The sequence below is a fragment of the Hippoglossus hippoglossus genome, chromosome 24 (genome assembly GCF_009819705.1).
Source record: "Hippoglossus hippoglossus isolate fHipHip1 chromosome 24, fHipHip1.pri, whole genome shotgun sequence".
Lineage (NCBI taxonomy): Eukaryota > Metazoa > Chordata > Actinopteri > Pleuronectiformes > Pleuronectidae > Hippoglossus > Hippoglossus hippoglossus.
This window is the reverse complement of record NC_047174.1, coordinates 7880426-7906462: the sequence shown is the minus strand read 5'-3', so window position 1 is coordinate 7906462 and position 26037 is coordinate 7880426. Positions and strand designations below refer to the sequence as shown.

General features: G+C 42.6%; 1 protein-coding gene across 12 annotated transcripts in view; it reads right to left on the bottom strand.

The window, feature by feature from the left end:
- The window catches only part of utrn (utrophin), a 174200-nt gene that overhangs the window by 44372 nt on the left and 103791 nt on the right, over nt 1–26037 (bottom strand). For all 12 annotated transcript variants that reach the window (XM_034579148.1, XM_034579155.1, XM_034579154.1 and 9 more), the window contains 6 exons: nt 17472–17601; nt 15048–15316; nt 13825–13971; nt 10767–10845; nt 9009–9069; nt 815–876 (listed from right to left, as the gene is read on the bottom strand). In XM_034579148.1, the coding sequence (XP_034435039.1) occupies nt 815–876; nt 9009–9069; nt 10767–10845; nt 13825–13971; nt 15048–15316; nt 17472–17601 (748 nt within the window). The remainder of the gene's footprint in view (nt 1–814; nt 877–9008; nt 9070–10766; nt 10846–13824; nt 13972–15047; nt 15317–17471; nt 17602–26037) is intronic.

The following is a 26037-nucleotide window of genomic DNA, read 5'->3' as shown; positions in this document are numbered from 1 at the left end:
GAGGGAAATGATCAGGCTGCGATTTTAAAGAAGTTAAATGTAAAGACTAAACTAACCGGACAAGTGAGAAATAGATCTGTGGGATGCGGGTTGATCCCCGACCACGAAACCAGCCCTCAAAAGGACCAGAGGATTATATTACATCATTTCCTCTCGTGTTAGTTTTGCGTGACGATCATTTGTGATCTGTGTGCGTGTGGTACTCGCAAATTGCTTTTGTGAAACAGGCTCATTGTCCTTTTAAAGATCAGTGCACTGACATTACTTTACTTGTTTATTAAAGAGTCATTTCAACCAAACGGCAGAAAAATATTTTATTTTACTTTGAACAGTATTCTGATATAGTACGACTCCGTGCATGAATATATCATTAGTGAAAAGGTGAAGAAAATTATGTCTGCTCTGTAAGTAGTTTGATTTATTGGCCCATGGTCTGAAAAATCAATCTTTGGAAATTTTGGCTACATCCCAACACGCCGGAAGAGAGAGACACTTTTATTTGTGGTGCTCAGAGCACTGACATATTACATTTAGAAAATGAAAGACGAAAACATCTGTTTTCAGAATCAGCTTCCCTATGAAAACACACAGAACTTACAGATTTTATTCAGTTTTTTTCTGCTGAAATGCAACAAAAACACAAATAAAATGATCCTCGATTGCACTGTGGTGGCGGCACAAATGCAAAAGACATTTAGAGTATTCAAAAACCAGGGCAGATAAATACAAATCAAAACACTTATTTGAAAAGAACCTCAGCCTTAGATTTTTTGAAATAAAATCCACACCACGAGTGACTGTGAGTGTTTCTCACCTAGTGACTGGTAGAGTTCTGTCATCTTTGGATGGTCCCAGCAGGTCGTCTGCGTCTGGTGACTGAAAACCACAACAAGAGAAAACCGTGAGACGAGACACAAACACACACAAAGAGAGAGAGAGAGAGAGGGAGAAAGTGACAAACACTTTCAAGAATCACCGCAAAGGACAACAATAAAACAACGACAGACAAAAGCGTTTTGAAAGCAGAGCTACACAATGTCAGGATGAATACACATGCGTCACTCTCATCATCATTATCATTTGACAAACTTTGTTGAAAACTATATTCAATTCTTTTGATGCCGCTTCCCGAAATGAGGACAGAGGCTACAAAATTCTCCCACAAGTCAAAATAAATAACACGCAGAAAATGACGTCCTCTGAAAGAAACAACAAGAAAAGACAGACACACACACACACAAACAGACGCACAAATAGACACATCGCTCTCATCATCACAGCGTCTGTCTTTTCACATAAAGGGACAGAGCCTCAACTCCCTGTTTACATTTCTACTACAGAGAGAAGCCTCACACACACACACACACACACACACACACACACACACACACACACACACACACACACACACACACACACACACACACACACACACACACACACACACACACACACACACACACACAAAACAACAACCCAAATCTACTAAAAACCAACACTACCAAAAAAATACATTAAATAAAAGTTGTTCCAGTAATGATCTAACATGGCCGTCTTCACACACAGGGCCACAAAAACATAATTCTCTCAAGCTGCAGCTGCCAATCAACGCGACTGTTTGAGCTCTGCCGGCCGCGGTGTGGCTCTGTGTGTATTTTAAGAAGCCACCTTAGCTGTCAGAAGCTGCACTCAGATCTGTGCGCTACGTTTGAGGAGGAGATGCGTTTTCTTTCTTTCCTGAATTCAGAGGCTCCCCTGTGGTTCCTGCGACGGCTCGCTCTCCGCTGGCAGCCAACAGGAGGGGAAGTCAAGAGCTGACAGTAAGCCGAGGTGGCAAAGTGGACGAGGACGGCCGCCCCCTGCTCGTCTCGTCCGCAGATGTTCATGACTATTTAACGGCTTCATGACCCTTTTTCACACCTGCACAGGCACCTGCTCTGACCTCCCTGTGCAGTGGACACGTTGCTGGTTTATTTAAACGAACAAGAGCTCGCCTGAAAACCTGAAAAGGTTAGAGTGAATCCAAGTCAGGGGATTTGCTGATATTTGCTGCGCACACATGCAGAGTTGGCTGACAGCTACCACCACAAAACGCCGCTGTCACTCAAGTGTAGAAGGGTACACTACAGATAAGATAAAGCGAGTTCAAAGATGGGACACACAATCAACTCCCATCGCAACAACAATCTGTATCATATCTTTGTACACACAGCACAAAGCAGGTAGCATTTCCATCAAAGGGATTAGACAGCTTGTGCTTATATCAGTAGCTCATGAATGCCATAATGAGGACAACTGTGTTGTCAGGTTCAACTGTCCTCAACGCTTTTCCCTCGACGTGTTCCCTTTGTAATGCCACAGCAATTCTTTTGTTGTCCCGGAGGAGCAAAAAAACCCCCAAACAAACTGATGACGCATATAATACAAAGCTGAACACAGCTCAGATAACGCAATGCAAACGTCCATCGGCGAGGGGAGAGACGTCAGAGACTATGAAAGGGCAGAAGGAAACTTTATGGCATCTCAGTGAACCTCAGCACAGCGTGAGGGATCTCACATCTAAGACTGATATGGACTTTTTGCGCCGATGTAACTGCTGATATTAGGGAATAAAACATTTCTGATACTGATATATCTACGGATTACAGAGCCCCCTGGTGACATTGGTGGGAAAATATTGTGTGTCCAAATATTGTGTGTCCACAAGAATACTAACTCCTAGTAAAGTCCTCCCTTCTGATAAAGAAATGAAAATGAGGTTTGATATTTTACTGTTTAACTTGAAAATAATCACTTTTTTACATAAAATGTAAACATACATGTTTTCATATATATATATATTTATATATATATATATATGTTTTTTGCATTGCATGTTCTGTGGAGTAAAAGATTTCATGATGGTGCATGTCAACAAACAAACTCTGATACCGTCTGTGAAAGGCTCATATCCGATAAATCAGTCGGGCTCCAGTTGCTTTCACGTCTAATCAGATTTGTGTGCACACCGGTATTCATGACTGATTTATATCAGATTAAGCTAATCAAATAAAGCATGGGAAGTATTAAAGCCTTGGAAGTTCGTAAAGTTAGGAGTCCAAACTTGAGTTGATGTCTCACAAACACAGTGTCGGAAAACACAGGGTTACTCGACCCTCTGATGCATCATTAGGACAATACTGTAGTGCAGGTAGAATGCCTGTATGTTGCTCTCAGGACAAGTAACACAGGAAGACAGACTGGTTGGTCAGAGGTTCATCCAACAGCAACATCCCGACCCACAACATGAGAAGAACAGAACCAGAGAGAGGATTCTAATGATGGAGGAGCAGCTCAGCTCAGTCTCAGATTCAAATTTTGTTCAACGAGAACTAGACAAGATTTATGATTCCTTTAAAAACATCTTATTGCTGATCTTGATCTGTGCTTTAATTTCAGAAACAATGAGATGATGAATTATGTAAATCACTCATTTAATCATTTAACATCACAACCACATTCATTTAATGATAGTTTAGCTGTTAAATTCATGTGGAAATCACACATGAAATCCGGGCACAACCATTTTCAAATCGCATTTGATTGACAGCTTTAACACCAGCCTATATTGTAGAGACTCAAAAGGTCGAACACACCAGGAACTGGACCAAACAGGTCAGATGATCAAGGTGCCCATCAAACCTTCCCAGTCATGGGACACAAGGGTGGTGAAATAAATGTTATTAATCGACCAACAGTAAAATGATTGCTTCTAGGTTCAAGGCATTTTCACATTTTTATGTATATATCGATGTTTTTATCCTAAACATAGTTGTTTTCCCGTCTTGTATCATTGTTATTGAATATCTTTTGGATTTTACAGTGATGTCAGACAAAGTAGGGAGGAGATGATCTGGGTTCTGGGAACTTGTGATGGGCAGCAAATAACTTCATTTCCTGGGATAAACATAAAACCACTTCTGTATCCATAATAACCCCTGTATCCATCTTCTAATCTCATAACTTGTAAACAGGTCAAAAATAAACACATGGTAATTAAAATACCTTGTAAAAGAATCAGTTTCCTGGTAATTCAGAAGGTCGCTAACTGTGAGCGAGAGCGACCGGGGAAGAAGCCGCTCGTGGTCTTATAAAAGACATGCGACATTTTCCTTCATAAACATCATTTAATGACATCGGGAGCGAGAATCAACACAGGAAATGGGGTCACAGGAGGGAATACTGCGCCAGACGGGAAAGGACGAAATTTATGTAGCCGCTGAGGAGCCGTGAGGGAGAAAATAACCTTTTTACAAGATGTTTTTATGAGAATTTCTTTCTGTGCAGGTGTTGGACGAGAGGATGTGAGCCATCTCACCTCGCAATTAAGCATATCAAAAATATTTACTATGTTCCGTGACTTTTGCTCTGTTGCAATCCAACTGAAGGTTTTTTTTTACCAATTTCTTTCTTCTTCTCTGCTGCATCATATTTGAGCAAAAACACATTCTCCCTCTACGAGTGGCTGTATCTGTCTTCCTGTCACTCCAACAAGAGGCAGTGACAAAATTCCTCTTGGATACATCCATCCCATCCCGGGCAAAGGGGGGGTGATTTTATCCCGTCTAACGGTTGGCTGCAGACCAGCCAACACTTCTGCACAACACTTCTCTTTCCTGCTGGGAGTTTGTCACTGTCAAACACTCGGAGGCAGTCATGAATGATAATGAGTGTGCAGAAGAATGATTACGAACATATCTGGATATCCAAAGAGGCAAGATTAGTCAAATATCTGATTGAGCAAGGAGAAGATTTCAGGACGTTTTTTCTGTCGGTGACAGCGACCTGCCAGACCACTCACAAAGTGTCTGTGGCAGGTGATAAGTGTCTGTGTTCAACGCCTGACTTCTGCCTTTTTCTGGCTTTTACATCTCCTCCTCTGCCTCTTTAATTCATCTTTAAAAAATGAAACCACTCCTTCATCAGAGTCATCGGAATACTAATAGTAAGGATGGTCCCAATGGTCCAGATGCAAAAGAACCCAACAACGCACGTCTGGATTTTCACCAAACTTTGCGTGAATATTAATTGGGAGGGTTTCTCCACATTAACTGGTTTGGAGGACGACTCCACGAAAGAGAACTGTTTGCTTGTTGCTTGAATGTGCACAGTGAAAACGATATCCTGGCTGCTTGCCGAAGATGGTAAAATCATTATGGATGGCCACCGATCAGCAGCCACCATCCACCGACCTGGGTAAGATCTGACTGTGACAGAAGGATGTTTTTTTTTCGATGCCATTCCATTTCACTATACTGCAGAACCTGTGTTTGAAGCACAAACTATAGGATTTTCACCTGCACATACATTCTCTCTCTTTCTCTTACAGGGGATCTGGGGGATGGCAAAATTGACAGGTTGATTAAAGGGGATGTTTCTTTGGTCGTTCTAGTTTAAAGGGGATGGCATTCAACCATATCCCCTTAAAAAAACGCCTATCGAGTGTTCTGCTTTTGCAAGACAGTTCAAACAGCTTGCAATTCTTTTTCAAACCTGACATGTTGAGGAAGGTATACACATTGTCCATGGATGTATATAAAGGCTGTCAACTCCGCTAGACACATGATTTACCAGCACCCACTTTTTCCTGGCAAAAACATTGCAACCCAGAAAAGCCTTGGAATGAAGGCTGATCTTTGCAGAGATGCAGTCTTGCTTTATTTCCGCTCAGAAGGCCCTCAAGACTCGCTCAATTGCCAGAATGGGGCAAAATGGGACAGCATGCGAGGCAGCCAGCATGAGGCTGCTGCCGTAACTCGTGTGTCGCCTGAACTCCTCACTGCAGGGGCTGGATAAGGTGCAGGTTTAATCAGGGGCCCTTTGTCAGCCCGAAGAAAAGCCGGAGAATTCGAGAGGAGATGGAAAAAAGAGACGAGGAGGGGGCCTGTGGAAATGAATGTGTCAAAGACTGATGTGGGTGTTCCAATGCTGTCACAGCGCTGAATGTGACCTGCGATTAGAGATGGATTTAGAGTTCAGTTTTCAGGCTGCAAATTAAGTGGGTTTGCGTGTATGTGTGTGTGTGTGTGCGGGGGGTGGGGGGGGGGGGGGGGGGGGGGGGGGTGGGTGGGAGGAGGAAGATTAGAGAGGCCAGGGTACAGCAAACTACATCCATTTCAAAACGAAAGAAACACCACACACTGGGGTTGAAGGAAAATTGATTCTTCCTGTTTTGGTGAGGCAGCACCCAGATGATGTGAGAGCCACCATGGGGAGAAAAGGCCCTGGTCCAACCATCCTAAAGGCATCAACACAACATATGACATGTGCCCAGAATGAGTCGTACACTTCTTTGAGTGTGTGTCAGCGTTTCCCTGCCAGCGTGAGGGTGAGTGAGTTCTCACCTGGTGATCAGATCTCACTTCCCTGCACTATATGCAAACAAAGACATCCGTGGTCAACAATGGTCGGATGCAACAAAGCACAATTACTAAGCACAATTATTGATTTTCTGTTACTTTTCACATTAACTCACATTTACATATATCAGCAAATATCTGTACTTTATACTTATAGTCCTGTAAATGTTTTAAAGAAATCAATAACGAGAGCAGCACTCGTTGGTGTGGAAGAAACACCTCATATGGATTTGAAGGAAGCCACTGCAGACATTAGGACGTAGTAGATTGCTGCATTAGGAAATAGGCTATACTCTGCAAATGCTTTTTATTTAGTATATTTAAAAGCACATACTTACTTACTTTTACTTATGTAAAAAAGCTAATGTGGTACTTTTATTTGAGTATATTTTTGTCTATTTATTTGTACTTTTACTTAAGTAAATAAAATGTGTCTATTTTCTCCACCACTGGTTGTATATGTGTTGGTCTGTGAGGGAGGAAGAAAGAGAAAGAAGGGCAGGTGGGGCTGAAAGAATCAATACACTGTGTGCAGCTCGACAAAATAAGATTTAACTTATTTGAAATCATAAAAAATGGAAAATCCATATGTGGAGGTCAGTGTTAATATTATAGCATTGGCCAAATGATTTTATATGTTGAGATTTTTAAGTTTATGATTCATAAAATGTTTCTCTACAAGTTTACACCATACTACTATATAAAAAAATGGTATCGCACATTTTGAAGAGAGTCAACCTATCACGGAGACGAGACTTGTAAATCTTCATTGCTGAAACTATAATTGTGGATTGCTCAGTGGAGGCTGGCCTCATTTATAAAAAATGACCATTTCACAATTTTACCGAGCCACTGACATTTCAACTCAGGGCGAAGGGCCATTTAAAGGGATCAGCCTTAAAAATAGACACACTTTACCGCCGTCAATCACAAAGTTAAGGCTGTAACAGTGTCCCAGCAGAAATGATAGAGAGAGACAAAGAAAGCGCGACTGACAAATGATCGCTGAAACTGCCTTCCAAAGATTTCTCTAACCACAAGGGTGAATTCAGGTCTGGTTAGTCAGCAGTTTGCTGACAGACGTTACATGATTTCCGGATAATGAGGTGAAACTTTTAAAAGTTTTCAAAAACTGACACATCCTGAGGAGCAGAGAAGGTGTCCTAGTTGCTACCATCATCTCATTGCTGGTTTAAATAAAAAACTGCTGTTTGGCCTGGTTTGGTAAATCAGGAAGCCACCTCATGTCAAGCTAAAGCTGCTATAGTGACTGTTAGAACAGCGTGGGAAGATGTCCACAGTGGATTCCGACAGGTACTAGTATATTCAATATCAAAAGAAGGTGCTGATGTTGGACTGAATGAGAAATGTGCAGGTGGAAAAGTTTGAATTTTAATACACACTGAGGAGAAGATCAGTCGAAAGAGTCGAGGTGGGAGTTAAATATTTGATGTGTGCATGAGGAATATACTTGAAACCACAGCTTCTATTTAAACATTAGAGGGTGATGTATATGAGAGGTCACTGGAGGTCAGCGCTATGATGTGGAAAGGTTAAAAATAGGTGAAGTGTTACCCACAGAAAAATGCTTGAGATAAAAAAGAAAATCCTGAGTAGACTAGAAACATCAAAAACTAAAATTCTACTTCATTCGCACCATACTGCCCACATGTTGGTTTACTATACGCTGAGGAGGATAAAACAAATGGAAATACAAAGAGAAAGTTTGACGATCTGACAACACAGGGAATTTTGATTTAGTTTAATTTCTTTCCTGACCTGATGGGTACAGTTCATGGCCCATAAATGACTCATGAAGCAGCTGCATATAATTGATCCTATTATGCATATTATTCACTTTTTAAATAATTTGACCTTGTCAGACCCTCTACATTTTCATCGAAAGAAAATTAGTCTGAAATAAGAGATGCAGCTTGCGATGAATGGCCACAGGCAGAATGTATTGTAGTAAAGAGTCAGATGAAAAACAAACCTGAAACCATTAATATCAGAGATGGAGATAAATACCAAAAGGAATAGTTCAACACAGGACCATGTAAGGTCAGTGTGCAAATAACTGCATTACAGTAATAGATGCATAATGTCATTCCGCCAAATTTGCATTCTGTGAAGTGTCAGCCAACTTCAACTGATCCCGACATTTGTGTTTGATCCGAGCCCCATTTGGCAAGAACAGGTTTGGACAAAAATTTCGAAATCACAATCGGGTTCAGATCTGGTCCGTCACCTTGGCTGGGCGGATGTTTTACAGTGCAAATGTCTTTAATCGGAGACAGGGACACACAGACTCGGTGCAGCTTTAGTCTGGTTCGGGTTGGGCTTGGTTTTTCTTTAGGACTGTGACAGGTTGGGACAGAAAGATGCGGCCCGAGCCTCACTCTGGTTCACAGCATCTCCCAGTTAATGTCTAGAAAAGCAGCTTTTATCCATCACACAGTGCACAGCCACTGTCTGGACAACAAATGGCTGCTTTGCCTCTCTGACACTCACTAGGCAGAGTCCAGCCCCCCCAAAACCCCTAAAAATAATAAAAATCATTGACAAACACAGGCACAAACAGGGCTGTTGAAGCCGGTTCTCGCCACTTACTTGATGTAATATGGAACCTTATTCTGGGAAACTGCTCGTTGCCAGGGGAGCTGTACGGAAGCTGCAAACAATGGGAGAAAAACACCATCTTAATTATGCACAGTTTAACCATGAAGTTTAGCATTCAAGCCTGACTCGAAATAATTCTCACATCCAACACATCCATAATAACTTTACCATTAACAACTGGGGGGAACATAATTAAAAGGGGCATTGTTTTCTCAGATGAAAGAGGGAGGAGGGATACGCTGAGGCATGAAAGGAAAAAAATCTGTTGACAAAAGGCTCCACGTGCATGGATTTAAAATAATAATAAATACTGACACATCCAAGGCAATCTTAAAAAATGACTGATACATTGTTAAAAGCAGCGGAATCTAAGACTTCAGAAGCTCTCAAGAGCAATACGGAGCAGAAATGTTTCCTGATTTATCGCCCTCCCACTTCCCCTCCTCCTTGACACAGCTCCACGCTCAGATACAGAGATGAAAAGACAGTAAGAGAAAGATTAAGCAAGATTGGAAGATATACGAGATGGATAGGACAAGATAAGAGCACAGTACTTTATTGATCCCTGAGGGAATATTAAGCTACTAGTGTAATGAGAGCGAATGTGTGATAGAGTAGATAGTGTCATACGGAGCCAGGAAGATGAAAGAAGAGACGGTGTGGTGTTTTGTCTGCAGCCGTTGCTGAGCACTCAGCAGGGCTCACTTAGTAAATTCGTGTCTGATGGTGACACAGCACGGCGTCGGAGCTCGCCACCTGCTCAGGGCATCGCACGCCGTCCATCTTATCTCCGCGTGTGACAGCCAGGAAAACTAGAATCAGTGCAGTTTCTGCTGCGCGTATTTCTCTTCTTTCCAGATTCATATGAGGCTGCTGCGACTTTTGACCACTGAAATCTAATCAGTGAGCCCAAGTGAATTGTACCAAATGTAATGAAAATCTCTCCTGGCAGTCTTTTTATATTACAATCACAGGGACGTGAGGTCACTGTGACATTGACCTTTCACCTCCAGGCACCAAAATCAAATCAGTTCATCTTTTAGTCAAAGGGAAGGTTAGTACAAAATTTGAAGACATTCCCTGAAGCTGATCTTTATATATCACCAAAAGAAGTGATTTAATTCTTGAGTCAAAGTGAATGTTTCTGGCAAATGTGAAAGGATTCCTTGACGGTGTCACCACAAGGCAAAAAATGTGGTTTGTGAGGTCACCGTGACCTTTGACCACCAAAATCTAATCAGTTCATCCTTGAGTCTAAGTAAACATTTGTACCAAAGAAATTCCCTCAAGGCATTGTTGAGATATTGCGTTCACTAGAAAGGTACGGACAGAGGTTCACAGACGGACAGACGGACGGAGAGAGAGAGAGAGAGAGAGAGAGAGAGAGAGAGAGAGAGAGAGAGAGAGAGAGAGGCTTCTTTGTTTAATGTTCACACTCGTGCATTTGTCTTTTTTCTCGATCTTTGTGTCTAACCCACTCTCTGCTAATGACCACTCTAAAGAGGGAGAGAGAGGAGAGAGCCAATGGAGAGCTGTAATTAAGCCTTGCATTATTCAAGAGTAAAGTGCCTCGTCTGCAAACTCTGTCCGCAGGCACCCACATATCCAGTGAGCATGACAGTGAAGCGTATAACATCTGAAGATGAGACGATAGGACATGAAAACACTCAGCGATCTGAAATAGTGGGAATGAGTAGAAACAAATCAGGTCCTTTCCAAAAAAGAGAGGATGATTGGCGCTGTACTCACTGGAGAGGAAATGTTGGGAGGAGGGGCCAAAGTCTCGGTGGGCTTCCTGAAGTAGCTTCAGCCTCTCGTCAACCGCCACCTGCACGAAAACCAGACAGAGAGGAGAGAAGACAGTCGGCTGTGAGAGGACTTCATCATGAGTTACATTTCAATCCATCCAACCATCCATTTTATTATCCATCATCGGGTAAGCAGGACATTCCAGACACCCCTCTCCCCGGTGACACCTTCCAGTACCTCAAGGGCGATCTAGAGGCATTCCCAGGCCAGATGGGATTTTTTAATCCCTCCAGCAAGTTCTGGGTCTACCCCTGGGTCTCCTCTTAGATGGATGTGCCCTGTTCAACCTCCAAAGGAAGGGCGCATACCTTTTCTTACAAAGGTACCTCGAGCATAGATCGATAGATTAACATTGAAACTGTGGAGAAAGATCATTTCAGATAAGTCTTTTTTTGCTATGAAGAACTGTACCTGGAGAATATAGGTGAGACCCCAACTCTCTAGAAGACCAACTCGTCTCACACTACCCGAGTGAGACGTACCTGAAAGGTGTGGCTCACGTGGGCAGTGTGGTCCCTCTAATCTGATAACGTGGGCCCGGAATAGAAAGCAAGATGTTATGCAACGCGCCCGCTCCTGAGTGTGGCCCAGGAGTCTGACATTGAGAATGCGAGGGGATAAGTGATAAATTGAGAGGATAAAAATCAGGTAGACTGGTAAATCCAGCCACATCCAGACCCCCAGGCTAAATTCATCGTCTGCTGTTGAGGTAACTGAAGGATTTCAGAACTGGCAGAGCGAGAGATGAAGGAGTCAAGAAATGTTGGCACCGGCACACAGACCATGACCCTGAATAATGTTGGGATTATGTCGCGCCTCATGTCGTCTCATTCAAGCAATATGATCAAAACAATGTTTTTTTCCTTGTATACTCTGCATTATCTGTATTATTATAAACCTGCAGGACATTAATAAGGTGAAGCTTCATACAGTTTTTAGTGATCAATCACACACACACACACACACACACACGCACACACACACACACACACGCTCCCGCTCCTGCTCCTGCTCTCCTGTGCAAGCTGTGTATTGACCTCTCGTGTGCCCTGAACGGCTGTGGGATTGCTTTGCTTCATCAGTCTGAGAAGCAGGACAATATTGGCTGTAATACTGACACAAACAGACACACACACACACACACACACGCACACACATACCCCTAAGGTATTATGGCAGCCACACCACAGCTGCCCACACAGGGAACCTGAAGAATTGGCACAGAAAGGCCGTTAGCTTGGACTCTGTGTGGCCACTAATGGCTGTTATGGTCACTGTCCCGCCGAGAGGAAGATGAGAGCTGAATATACATGAAAACCAAATCATCCGGCTACACAGTCAGAGCTGGTTTATTAGCAGAGCTTTGTCCCTTCCTGCAAACTGAAAGTAAAAAGAGCAGACAACAGAGAGACAAAGTGTGCGTCGTCCACTGAGACCCTGCGCTGCTCTGACTCTGTGTTTGAGTTATGGTCATTCTCCAGGCAGAAAGACTATCAGAGTGTGTCCGTCCACAACATGGGAAGTTTCACAGGGCTACAAATTAGCCCCGATACCCAGTTTCACTCCGTGGCAGTGTCCTGCTTTCAAAGGGATGGTTTTCTCGGTTTCTGTCTAAGATTTCATTTTTCTTAACGTGTTTCTGGCCACAAGCCTTTTTTTCTGCCCACGTACTCGGCTCACTTATCTTCTGCAACGATGATGCATGGTCCCATGCGAGGAACCTTCACATGAAGTCCGTCGAAATCCAAGTTTCCATGTCGGTATCTTTGAAAGCACAGTCTATTTATGGACCTGATCTGATTCACACATTTGATTGACTCCGTCTCTGAAAGCACCACTGATGTTTAAATAGCCTCTTCTTTAAAGGCTCCATGGAATGAAAAACACTTGTTTGTTCATTTATCCATTGTTATCATGTCAATTTCCTTTTCCTGTTTCAATTGTCTCATCCTGCACTCTGGGGCGCTTATTTATTTTGCGTCCAATGAAAAGGCACTACGGGCTTCGCATCTTGGCTCGAACACAAACCGCCTTACTCCCCAAAAAAGCGATTAAATCATGGTTGTCATCTTCGTCCGTTTCATCGGTTAAATCCGCAGGCGTAGGAAAACGCGGTGGCGGGAAGTCCTCGACAGTAGAGAGCCGGCTGTCGTCACGGCTTTCCATGTTGAGCTGTTAGCTTCTTTCAAATCTGGCACGGGGGCGTAAAGGACTTAAAACGCTACAGGCTACTGCAAATGTCAATCAATACCCATAACAGTTCCCCGCATAGCTTTGTGTATTTAATGGACATTCGTAAATATGTGGAGTTAATTAATGCTCTGTTTCATGGGAACTTTTATGAGAGGCTGAGAACACAGTGTAGAAACTGTTAAAACAGGACAGTCGGCCATTGACAGGAATGTTTCTTCACAACTTGATGGTTTAAATGTCCACTTTGCTAAACTCTCGTACTCCCTAATTTATTGCAAACACAGCTTCTCTTCTCTCTCCCTCTGGTGACTTGTAAAAAGACTTTTCCACAACTTTCGCTCGAGGACTGAGACGCGCTCGGCTCTGAGAAAGTCCCTCAGCGGATCAGACCGAGACTTTCGAGCACGTCGGGAGCCAAGAATGTGACTAGTGCGCTGTGAGAATAGTGTCCATTGATGTGAAGTGACAAAGTGTCGCGCCGAGCACAGAGCTGTGTTCAAATAAAACAGGTACACAAATGGGGGAACAACTCCCAGTCTCCAGTGTGTTTGGCTGACACAAAGTAAAATCAGCATGCACAAGCCGAGAAAAACCGACGGAGACCCAGACAAAGACACAAAGAGGAGATGAAAACACACAGGCAGGCTGGGAATGAGGATCTACATATATTGAAGGCAACATTAATTTGACAAGTGTGGACAAAATACTGAAGGAGGGAAAAGAGGCCAGGCAACAAAAGGGTTTTGTGGGAAAATATCATGTTAGCTTCAACATCCGCGGATGATTCGGGAGGATTTTTAAATACCTGCAGCAGTTTCCACCTCATGTTGAGCTGGTCCAGTTGTCTGGAGGCGGTGGAGGACAGCTGGATGTCCAGCGGGTTCAGCTCTGCAGAGAGCTCATTGACGAGTTTGACGTCCTGTCGTAAGGGGGCCACCTCCTCTCTGAAGGCCTGGACAGAACATTTTATATTATTGCAATGTTAATGACATATACTGTTATCATATTATAATACAATTATAATACATATATTAGTCTAATTTCTTAATCGTGACATTTGTGTTTTTACTACAACAGAGTATTGGGCCATATTGAAGAAACTCTGAGACTTTGAGAATTATGTCATATTATGAGAATAAAGACTTAATATTACAAGAACAAAGTTTGAGTAAGTTAATGAGGAAAAAGTCATAATATACTGAAAAGTTACCCCTTTAAGTGGCACTAATAATCCGTCATACTTTTACAATGAATAACATGTTGCAAAGAAAGTTGTATTTCCTGTTTTATTTGAACTTCGTTTCCTGCGTTGATCACACACTCACTCTGTGGAGTTAGGTTTGGTTGTGCTATAATTTGCATTTACAGTATAGACTTCATTACTATTCTCTTTGGTTGTAATCTCATATATTGTACGACAGTGACATGACCTGTTTATTAAGTGATATAATTGGTCACACGGAGACGATCATTTCGATGAGGTGGTGTAACAAACAGCTACATTAACGCAACAGTTGTCTTTCCTCATGCAACCTGTGAACCATGACTAACTACAGTCAGAACGATTTCTCCTTTGTCGCTCCTTCATTCATTGTTTACTGTTCATTCGGAGATGCTGTCATTCTTCTGCTTGTTAACTGAACGTGTTGCCTCTTTCTAGGTCGGTTCTTTTCAAATTTAATCGAAAAGCAAACTGTCAAACAGTGTTCATCAGCAAATTAGTGCGTTTTGGTCTTTGGAGCATTGAAATCGTGACAGATTCCACATCCAAGTCTCACTCACATTATTGCACATATTTCATGTACGTGCAGTTTGATTATCACGTTTTACTTGATCAAACTGCAGTTAAATCAGCAATTTACGAGGTCACCGCCAGCAATTCTCAGTGAATGGATTCAGTGAAGATTTTAAGTTAAAGGACACTGAGGGAAAGAGGGGAAGAGGAGTGAGTTGTCTAATGCCTGTTTTACTTTAGGGACACATACACACACACACACACACACACACAGACAGAGCACTGTGACTCACCATGGTCTTGTCGATGTGGTCCTGCAGCGAGTCGATCAGCAGATCCCCCACAGGCTGCCAGGTAGCTTTGGCCTCCTCCGCCTGAGTCAGCCGCAGGTCGAGCTGGTCCATGGAGCTCTGCAGCTCCTGGAGTCGCTCCAACGCTCGCTCCACCTGACTGTGCCAGCCGCCCACGTGTCCTTTGAGACGCTCCCACCGCTCCCTCACCTCGCCTGTCTGCTTGCGGATGGCCCGAGCCAACCCCCGGGCCTTCTCCTCTGGGGTGAGGTCTGGAGGAAGACATCAGAGTAAACAGGCAGGTTAACAGAGAAGTAAGTTTACTTGTTAACAAACACAGTTTTCTTGCCCTTTATTGGTCTATGTACTTGTTCCAGTGTCCTCATCAAATCCAGTCAAATCCTTTCAGCCGACCGGCTTATTTTATTTCATAACCCCAACTACTATATGCACCTTTTTTACAGACGAGCTGCAAATGAGAGACGGGAGAAGCAAAGTTTCCACAAAATTCAATTCTCTCCTTCACTCACTCAATTAGAAAGTCATTTATATTTCAGGAGCATGCGGACAAAGAGGAGCCAAAGGAGTCGGCAGATGAGAAAACTGCTCTCCAACCACCCATTTCAACTACAAAGAAACAAGAGCAGCTTTTCTTCATATCTCCAGGGTCATGAATGAATTAACATCTTCACCTGTTGCACCTCTGCAATGTCTCTTTCCCCCTATTATCTCCATCCCTGCCCCATTCATACACACACACACACACACACACACACACACACACACACACACAGGTCTGTGATTAGCACCAGGTAGCGCCACATGCAGACACACATAATAAAGAATGTGGGTTACAAATAGAACTATCCAAAAATTACTTTAGTAGCATTAAAAAGAAAATACTGAGAGAGCGAATGTGGGACAATTAAAATGGTTAAGACTTTAAACACAGTGTCAATCTAAGAAATCCCGTCTCCTCTGATTACACGACGAACGCACCCTCTGATCTCAAATCAGCTTTTTATCTATTTATATAGTGAGACGACGCTTTGATATCCGTACGAAAGATCACACACAACAAGCCGATCGGTCCGCGCTCTGAAGTCTCACCACACCTCTACACAGCCCCTTGGCTTGCTTTAATTATTTACACAGCAGGGATTCGGTTTAAAGGGAAATGCGCTGACTTAACCGAGACTTCTGCTGCCGCATACGACAGATACCGAGAGGAAATGCCGAATGAGTCGAGGCATATTTGATTCTTGGATTCCCCGTTACATGTTGGTATTGCCACCCACTCAGATATTAATCGAAAGCCGAGGATCTTTGATGCGCGGCTTCGCCCCCTTTTTCTATTCTCATTTCCTGGCAGATCTCAACTGTGTCGCATCCAATAAAGGTGAGAAAACACCCGCAAACACTATCATCACAGTTTAGTCTTCTTGTCGATGTGACACCTAGTGACAGAAACCCCTCACTTTACAAAACTGGAAAGAGGTCATCTCTCTTGTGTGGTCCTATTCAATATGTGGAACGCTATTTTTAACCACATGCCAATTTATTTCAGTGTCTGGATGTAGAGTGTGAAATTTATACTCAATATAGTGGCCTAAAAAAAAGAATCACACCATAGAACTCAAATGAAGTGTTTGTGGTATGTAAAGAATCTCACAATAGAATGATTCACTTCATTTTATAGATGCAAATATGTGAAATGTGCCGGTCAACATCTGTCCATGATGATGTCACTGAACCAGGAAGAGAAAGAGAGGAAGAAAAAGAAGAGAGAGAGCCTTTGTCTGAGCTTTGACTTGATACCTGAAGACCCACTGCAAGATCAAACCACCTGATGCTTAATGTAACCTCAGACTTTAATAGAAATTGTCATGATAAGGAAGCTGTAATAACTGCTACAGGATACTACAGGATTTTCAACTCGATTTCTGTGACGTTGCAGATTTGAGGCTGATCTGAAACGATTATCAGGCCAAATGATCCTGTATTGCTCGCAGATTTTGATATCACTGACTAAATCAAACCCTTCCCGATTAAAAAATCTGGGATACTTGTGTAGCATGAGAGGATCAGGCATTGGGAGAGTGATCTTAAACCTGCAATAACCAACGAGACTGAACTGCCTGGAAAGCGTCACCAACCGGATGATCGCTGCTTACTAAAATTGAGGTGACAGTGGTTGTTACAAAACATTACACAAACAAGTGCAACCCTCTGACGACAGTATAGGTTTGTTTTTTAGGTTTCTGTGAATTCCCAAGTCTCTGGAATCGCAAATCAGAGTGTGTGGTCCTGCGTTTCGACTGGATCATCTGGTACGTGCTTTACCACTATGGTGTCCTGCATTTATAACATTTTAAAATCCTCTAGTGTGCAGCAAGCATCACTGCTACTATGAGAGATGAAACGTACCAGTTTTTGGCTGCGGGTTCTTGCGTGGCTCTCCAGGACCCTCAATCGGCTGGTCAGCGAGAAACATCCTGGCCTGGTCCAACGTACTGTTCACCAAGTGCTCACGCTCCTTTAGCTCTGCCCGTATCCCCTGTAGGTATGAAGCACAGAACAGTGGAATACATGAAATCACAGATTGCTCTCATGGACAGAAGTGGTTCGAATGAAACTTAATTTGAGGCAGTAAAGATTGTCCATTGATTTTAAAGGAGACATATTAGACCCTTTTAAGTTGTTCTTTCCTCTCGTGTGTTGTACAGGAATTTAAAAAGGTCTGCAAAGTTGGAGTCATGTCAAAGAGGAGCTGCAGCAACGGACAGTTTGAGGAGAGATATGCGTTTTCTAAACATTAGAGCATGAAAACCTTTTCAACCAATAACCCAAATTGAAACTATGAATCAGAATATGACTTTAATACGTCTCCTTGAAAAAAAGAACATGATGTTTTTTGTAAGTATTTTAAAAATGGGGTTAAGAATAACATTTGATTATTCTCTCCTGATCTCGTCTTGTTTCCACATTGCTGCCCCCCCCCCAATCAACGAGTTCTGCTTCGATCAGCTGCGACTGTCAAAATATCACAGAAGTCTCTCATGATTAACTCACGCACTGCGAATGTACACAGTCTACACGAGAACAACTTAGGGTGTTGACACGCAGCTTATGGAGGAGATAAACAACCCTCTCAACGGCTAATTAGGTGATTACTGCATAACAAAACACTTCTCCCTGCCCAGTCTTCCCTTATTAAAAGGAAAAGCAAGAGGTGAAGCAGAAATAAGGAGAAAGAGAGAGAGAGAGAGAGAGAGAGAGAGAGAGAGAGAGAGAGAGCAGCTATCTGATGAGCGTTGGTGGAAGTGGGAGCTCTCACAACAGAGCAGTGATTGAAGGCGAGAATCGGGGGGGTCAAACTGGGTTACTTCCTCGGGGTCGATGTGAAATTAGCTGAGCGACCCTTCGAATAGAAGTGAGTTGCTGGGAGCTATAACCCTGCAGAAATTATCATTACAGGGCCGGCGAGCAATACCACATATCCAGTTCCTCTTCTGAGACAACGTACCACACACACACACACACACACACACACACACACACACACACACACACACACACACACACACACACACACACACACACACACACACACACACACACACACACACACACACACACACACACTTCAGGCCCTACAGTACAGAAAAACTGATGAAAAAAGTTCACAAAGTAATTTGATGGACGTTTTTTTGTTGACGACTCAGCTTTGCCGAAGCTCACAGCCGGTCATAAAACTAGAAAGAGGGAGCGGGCGCGTCATGTAAGAAGATAATTATTCTTAATTATTCACTTCGTTGCCCATCCGAGTGTGTGATTTCTTTGTGAGGAGGCAGCGTTCTGTAGTTTCTGGGCCCCGTTGATGAGATGGGACGACTCACTTAACGGACTCATTGAACAGACCTGGGGGGGTGAAAATGAGATGCCGAAATTCGTTATTTTTTTTGTGGTGCAAACAAAATTGAGTGACTGAGCACCAAATGACAACATGCTGAGTTCAGTGGGATCGAGTATATAGTGTAATTTGAAGAGATGGGGAAAACGCGGGGGAGTAGGGGGATGGGGAGGATGGGGCGAGTCAACCTTGAGACGTACAAACCATTTTTTGTTCTAGTTTGAAAAAACTAAAACTAATTTCTGGGAGTAACTTCCTCGACAAGTAAAGTTGAGACCACTGCGATGAAAATCCCACACACCTTTGTGCCAAAAACTGAGCATCCGGCAGAACACAAATTAAATCAACCCCCCCCCCCCCACGCTAATAAATGGTTTGCTCCGTTCCAATGATTTCCCCCTCGCTCACATGGAGGAAAGATAATCGGCAGGTAGCTCTGAGAGGGGACCTTGAGAGATAGAAACTAAATGAGGTGATTGAGGAAGAGGTGTGTGTGTGTGTGTGTGTGTGTGTGTGTGTGTGTGTGTGTGTGTGGGGAGCGGAGATAAGAGGAGGAGGAGGGTGGGGAAATAAAGCTGTGAGGTACCAGTAAAAATTCAGCTCCTCCTTGGTTTTTTGTTCTGCACACGGGATTGAATGAGTGTGAAGAGGTTGAGTTCAGCATGTCAAATATTCTGATATCAGCTCTGTTACGTCACATTTAAATTCTTTCCTCCTAATCACAGACACAGGAGGGAGCTCCATCATCCTGGTGGAAACGTCCCCGGTCGGATAAACCAGAGACGCCCTTTTAGAACTGAATATGAAGGGAACTATCTTTACAACACAAACCACGCAAGCTGTCTACTCTACAATATGCTTTTATCCACTATGTCTTGATTTTAGAAAAAAAAACTATATCTCTCTCAATGTTTTGTTATTAAAATTCACAATGTGTTAAACTAGCTAATCACGTTAATATTTAATTATACAGTTACAGAGCTTGATTATAAACTGTCAAACAACTGGAGTGGATAAAGCATCACAACACATTGGAGATCATAGAGGTTGCCGTAGAGATGAAAACATTTCTGGTCGACTCCCATCAAGCCCTAAGTGCTCAGAGACAAAGGAAAATATACAATTTAATAATGAAGATGGAGCGATATGACTGAAAACTCAGTAATAGCTCCATACTATATGCACACTTATTTTTGCACATTCCCTTCAGCCCGTTTTGACTGCCCACCTCAGTATGTATGGATATATGTGTAGGTTGTGGTTGATGAGTGGATATGAAAGAGCATTTATTTTTTTTATTCTCAGATTTTATTTCCATCTTTATATTCTTCTTTTTGACCTCATTCTATTTTTATCTTTATATATTTATTGACGACACCACGTGGAAACTGTCGACTTCTGTTTCCAAGGTCACGACTGACCCCTGAAACCCTGTTTTATTATCATACAAATAATACTACCCAGCCTTGGTCAGCTTTAGGTAAGTGTACCACTTGCCTTTCACAATAAATGTTGAAACTTACGACTGCAGTTCCCCCCCCAGACACCTCCCTTCAATATTAACTGCCTCCAAAGAGACAAACAAATCCTCAGCAGGCTGTAACAATGGCGAGTGCAGAGTAATACCCCGTGTAACAGCCGCTCCTCCTGTCATCCCGCCACCGGGTATCCTCGCAGTTCAGACAGTTAACAACACCAAAGACCTTTTCCGAACGTGCAAACAAGTCCCTTTTTTTTTTTTTTTTTACATTTTGTAACCTCAACACACTCGCATGATCAAAGTGCCACACAGGAGACACGGTTTTCAGAGGTAGATATCAAACGCACGTACGGCTTTCAGGTTAAGAATCAGGCGAATCCCAGCTGGCTCGTGATGAGTCATACCACATGGTTTCTATGTGAAAGATAAAAAAAAAATGGCTTATTCTTTTTGAACAGTTTTCAGTATTGGAACGCCAGAATTAGTCGAGGCTTCTGTGGTGAGTGAAGACCAGGAGAAGAAAAGCCTCTTGGCAGAACCCCTTGCAGCATCCATCTTGTAGCTATGAGTGACCTTGGCTGTGTGTGTGTGTGTATTTTGGATTGTTTGTGTCCAGGTCTGAGTTTGTGTGTGCGTGTGTGGCCAAAACAGCACAGCAAACTCTTATCACCGTGTACTCGGCGCTGATGAGATAACATCGCAACACAACCACTTTCGGAGCCCTACCAAACATCCCTCTTCCTGCTCTCGACCCCCTGATGCAGTGGCCTCCTCGCAATTTTACCACAACCCCTCGTCTTCTTCAAGGATGAAAAAAGGATTCCGAAAGGATCACTACAACACTCCAGCTCCTTTTTTCTCAGGCAAATATAATAAACTCAAAATGCCGAAAATGATAACAAATGTAATGAAAAAATTCCTGGATCAGCCCCTTAATCCGGATCCGCACCAAATTTTTATGGATTTTTCCTTGGCCCACGTCCCATCCTTCTTCCAAGTTCTGTGGAAATCCGTTTTTCTGTGTAATCTTGCTTACAAACAAACAAACTAATCAATCAAAGCACAGACGGCTGAAAACTCCTCGGTGGAGTTAATAATATGAGTATTTTTTGTACTACAGCCTGAACAAAATGATCCAGATTAGATTTTTGTTCTTGCTCACAGTTACACAGCACTTGATGAAGGAGTCTCAGTGTGACTTTAATTGCTCCTTTGCCCGTAGCATCCGCTTCTTGTAAAAGCTCGTGATAGGTGGTGCTTGTTTAAAATCATACTTTCTGACACGCTCTACTGATCCACTGCCTCCAGCTTCGGCCATTTTAAAACAAGTAGAGACGCCCACTGGCTGTATTATGCCCACAGAAGTGTCAGAAATAAACATGCGACTGCTTTGCTGCTAATAAAATAGGAAAAAGCAGAGTTAAATAATAATGTATACATGAGTTTCTTCAGCGATAAATCCTGACTCGACACGGTTGTTTTTATGATTTTTCTTTAAAATATGTATTGGATGTTATGTTTATTTTACAGTGCTGTGCTCCTGCAATTATTTACAAGGATTTTAGAGAAGCTTGTTCTGATGCTTCTGGCAGGAATGAAAAATAAAAATGAATCATATGGTCCTTCTTTCCCAATGGAACTGGAATTTTTAAGCATGAAATAATCTATTATTATTTAACATGATAGTACTATGGACAACAAAGTGATGATGCACATGTGGTGATTGACAGTAAACACTGCACTGACATATTATTTCTTTATAATTTGACATGGTGAATTTACAGCATATTCACCAACATACATGGAGAAACATTAGCATTCACGTAGGGAGGCGAGTCCACTGCGCCGCTCCTTTTTTAGTCCTAATGAATTCCTGAGGGAAATATCTGGCTCTTTAGCTATGAAGGTTCCAATATGGTCACCAATGCCGGTTAATTGGTGTTATGAGTGTGGATAAAACATTTTAAATTTAATTTGGATTCAGTCACGTTGGCTGGGGCTTTCTACTTGCTTTTTTAAGGCTGCACATGCCTGTAATCGGGAGGAAACATTGGACTCGGGTCGGGTTCATACACAAAAAACAGAGGGCCTGTCAAGTTTGGCTAATTTTCTCTCTGGCTCGGTTGGGTTTGGACAGAAAATTGCGCCCCCAGGGTTGCACTCTAATTGGTGTTTGGAGAGATGTTTTGTCGAAATATTGAATGCATGCAACTATAATGAAACTGATAATAACAACACAGTTGTGGGCCATAAAACAATCAAAAATAATGACCTTGTAGACGTCCAGGATTTGCAGCAGGGTTTATCTAATCATCTGAGCCATTTTCAATATGAAAAGATTCATTATAGCAGCTTTAATGCTGCAATATTGCTCAGGTGAAGTCATGTTCCCCCGGTGGTGGATAATGATGTATTTTCTTTACGTGGTATGTACGTGACACAATGATAAAATAATGTATTTAGTGTCATGGAAGCAGAGGAAAAAGATTAGAGGTAACTGAAAGCAAGGCAATCACAGTATTCAAGAAAGAGATATGATAGAATCCAGCGTCGCACTTTAATTTAACTCCCGTCTGGGATCTGTCCCTTCAGGTGCAAATGGCGCTAATCAATCATGCAGGTAAAGTGATTTAAGACGTTTTCTAAAGTGGAATATTAGACCCTCCTCAATTTAGAGTGGGTAATCGTATACCATGTAAGACTACTAAGAAAACAAGGTCAACTAAATTTGATCCAGCTATTGTTCTTCATACTTATTCACACTTGGATGAGTTTCAGAACAGACCTGATTGGACAGTCCTAACACTGTAGACTAAAGGCCAACTGTTGCTGAAAGATAACAGTCATTAAAAGTGCCCACAGGCAGTTGGTCCCCTGTTCCCACTCGCTTTATCTCAAAGCTGTTAATTTAATACAGCAGATTGATGAGTTTAATCGGACGGATGCTGACGGAGGCATTTTATTGGATAAGTGAACGTGCGATTAATAAACGCTATTACTGCCAATTAAGCCGAGGAAATCAGACGCAGATCAATACGCGGAGGAGGGAGCGGGAAGTCGGTCAAGTAAGATGGGTCAATAGTGCTCTCCGTTCAGAAAGGACAGAAACGAATGCAACAGTTGATGTATCATATTTGTCCTTTTCTAAATCTGCTGACCTTGTTTCCTCCACATTAAAACCTATTTTCTCCTCATTGAATTTGAACCATTTCCTGCTGTTGTTCATCCCTTTTCTTCCGTGGTTGTTTAAACCACCGTTCCCTCATAATGCGTTTCCCTGTGATTCTTCAGTAACAGAAAATATCAGTTTTTCTCTGTTGGACAAAGTGGCTTATGCTTCCTTTTATCTCTCAAAGTCCCAGATATAAAAAAGAGGAGAAAAAAAATACAAGGTTTCTCCATTCTATTGCTTCCCTACCTCATAGATGCAGACAAAACCATAGCAGTACATATTCCCTTCATCTCTCTGACAGAGCAGCTGCTGCGTGTGTGTGTGTCAGCAAGTGATAGAAGTGTGCGTCGACGTATGCATGAGCTATGCAGGAAACTCTGTGTGTAGTGTGTGGACGTAATAGAGCATGACGTGTTCAAAGCCCCGGCTCTTTGTGCAGCTCAGCCTCCTCATAACTCTCAGGGTCCTCCAGACCTCCAGGCCAATCGATTAAGAATACAGAGGAGAAGGAAGTGGAGAAAAAAAAGTAAAACAACGTCCAAAATGAAGAGCTCCCCTTCCCCCCATTCCGCTCCCCTGTTCCATTATTTCTTATTTTAGCTTTCTAAAAGCTGGAGACCTGTAGATGGGAAGGAAGGGGGTAAAAAAAAAGTGTCGAGAAAAGGAGATGGGGCGACCAACATTGGGCTGGACACCACAGAGAAGAGAAGAGAAAGAGGAGCTGAGAGAGGCTGATGAGGAGAGGAAGGTGAAAGTGGAGGTGCAGGATCTGCGGGGGGGGGACCTGCCTCTGCATCAGGTGACAAGTCAGAGACAAACATCTCAGACCTCAGAGGACACATTTCGATTAACCTGGACAGACAAATTGTTTGAGTAGTTTTTTTCCGTAACCCTCGCTGACTAACGAATAAACAAAAGAAAAAATCATTTCACCAAAAAAACAACTTGTCCTGGGTAATAACTTTTTAGCCATGATCTTTGGGGGAAAGTCTTCTTCTTCTGTTTTATTTTCAATCTGTTTTCCTTCTGACTGGTGATTCTTCATTGAATCATTATAAGACTACACTTAGCAGGCATTAAAGCAGCCAAGAAATTGATCATCTGCCACTGGAAACGGCCCCACACTGTCTCCACCGCAGATCAGTTATCCATCTCTCTCATTGGGTGAGGACGGGGTTTAAAAGTGAAATATTTTATAGACTTTTTGTATAACTATATTTCTTTTCATTCGTCTTCCCTTGTCAGTATTTCTTGTTTTTCATTTCGTCTTCTCCTTCCATGTAACATTACAGAGATGTGTTCAATACACTTCCTCCTCATAATTGAGCACACATCTCATTTCAGCGTTTCCTGAACGGGTCGTGCCTGTGTGCCTGATTGCTCGATTAGTCTTCATTGGTATCACCTCTCCCAAATGTAATGGGAACAATTTTATGTAATATATGATTACATAATCACATTACGAAACAAATTGTCCCACTCTAATAAAGCCGATGCACATGCACACACAGATGTGCTTTAGTCATAGGAGTGTGTGTGTGTGTGTGTGTGTGTGTGTGTGTGTGTGTGTGTGTGTGTGTGTGGCGTTTGCCCCTGAGGGTGTCTACTGATCTGTCTAAGTGTGTCTGTGATCCTGCGCCCACGCCTGATTGCACATGTGTCTCCTCTCACAGCATTTTGGAGAACAAAATAATAGCGTGGTGAGCGGGGTGCAGAAAAACGCATTACAATGTCACGAGCGACATCAACAGTAGCGGCGGCGGCCGCGCTGGCCGGCGAACCGGGAGTAGCTGCGGGGCGAGTCATCTATCTGAAAGCAATTACGCACAATAACCAGTGGTTAGAATAAATAATACAGTGGGGAAGACGGATGACGAATGGCAGCGGTGACAAAGATATGAATGGGTTGGCACAATGATGTTATCGATCGCTTGTTAGAATAAATGATACAGTGTGGTATAAGGCAGATAAATAACAATAATTCTGAGAATGAAATAGGTGGAACAACAGTATTGATCGTGCAGTAGTGATTTTGATTTTGCTCCCTGAAAAAAAAACAAGCTTGTGTATGAGTACTACTGAGCTATTATAACAACTCCGGGGATTATTAACCACGGACACATAAAAACACAAAGCTGTGATCAGGCCCGACTGCTGCGACGTGTAGTTTAACTGATGCACTGGAGCCGCAGCGCTGATGAGCCTGATGCTTGATAATGTCACAGTGTCTTCTTGTGGCTTCAACTGTTCAGCATTTGCGTAGGAACTGAATACAGTACGGGAGGGTTATTAAACATGAGACTGTGCAACAGCGTTATAAAATATTGTGAATCAGCTGTCTGGGTTATTAAATACAGTCTGGAACGTTATAGATTGTTTTGTCTGTTGTAAGGTTCTTTGTCCTTGAAGCATATATCTGTTTATCAGC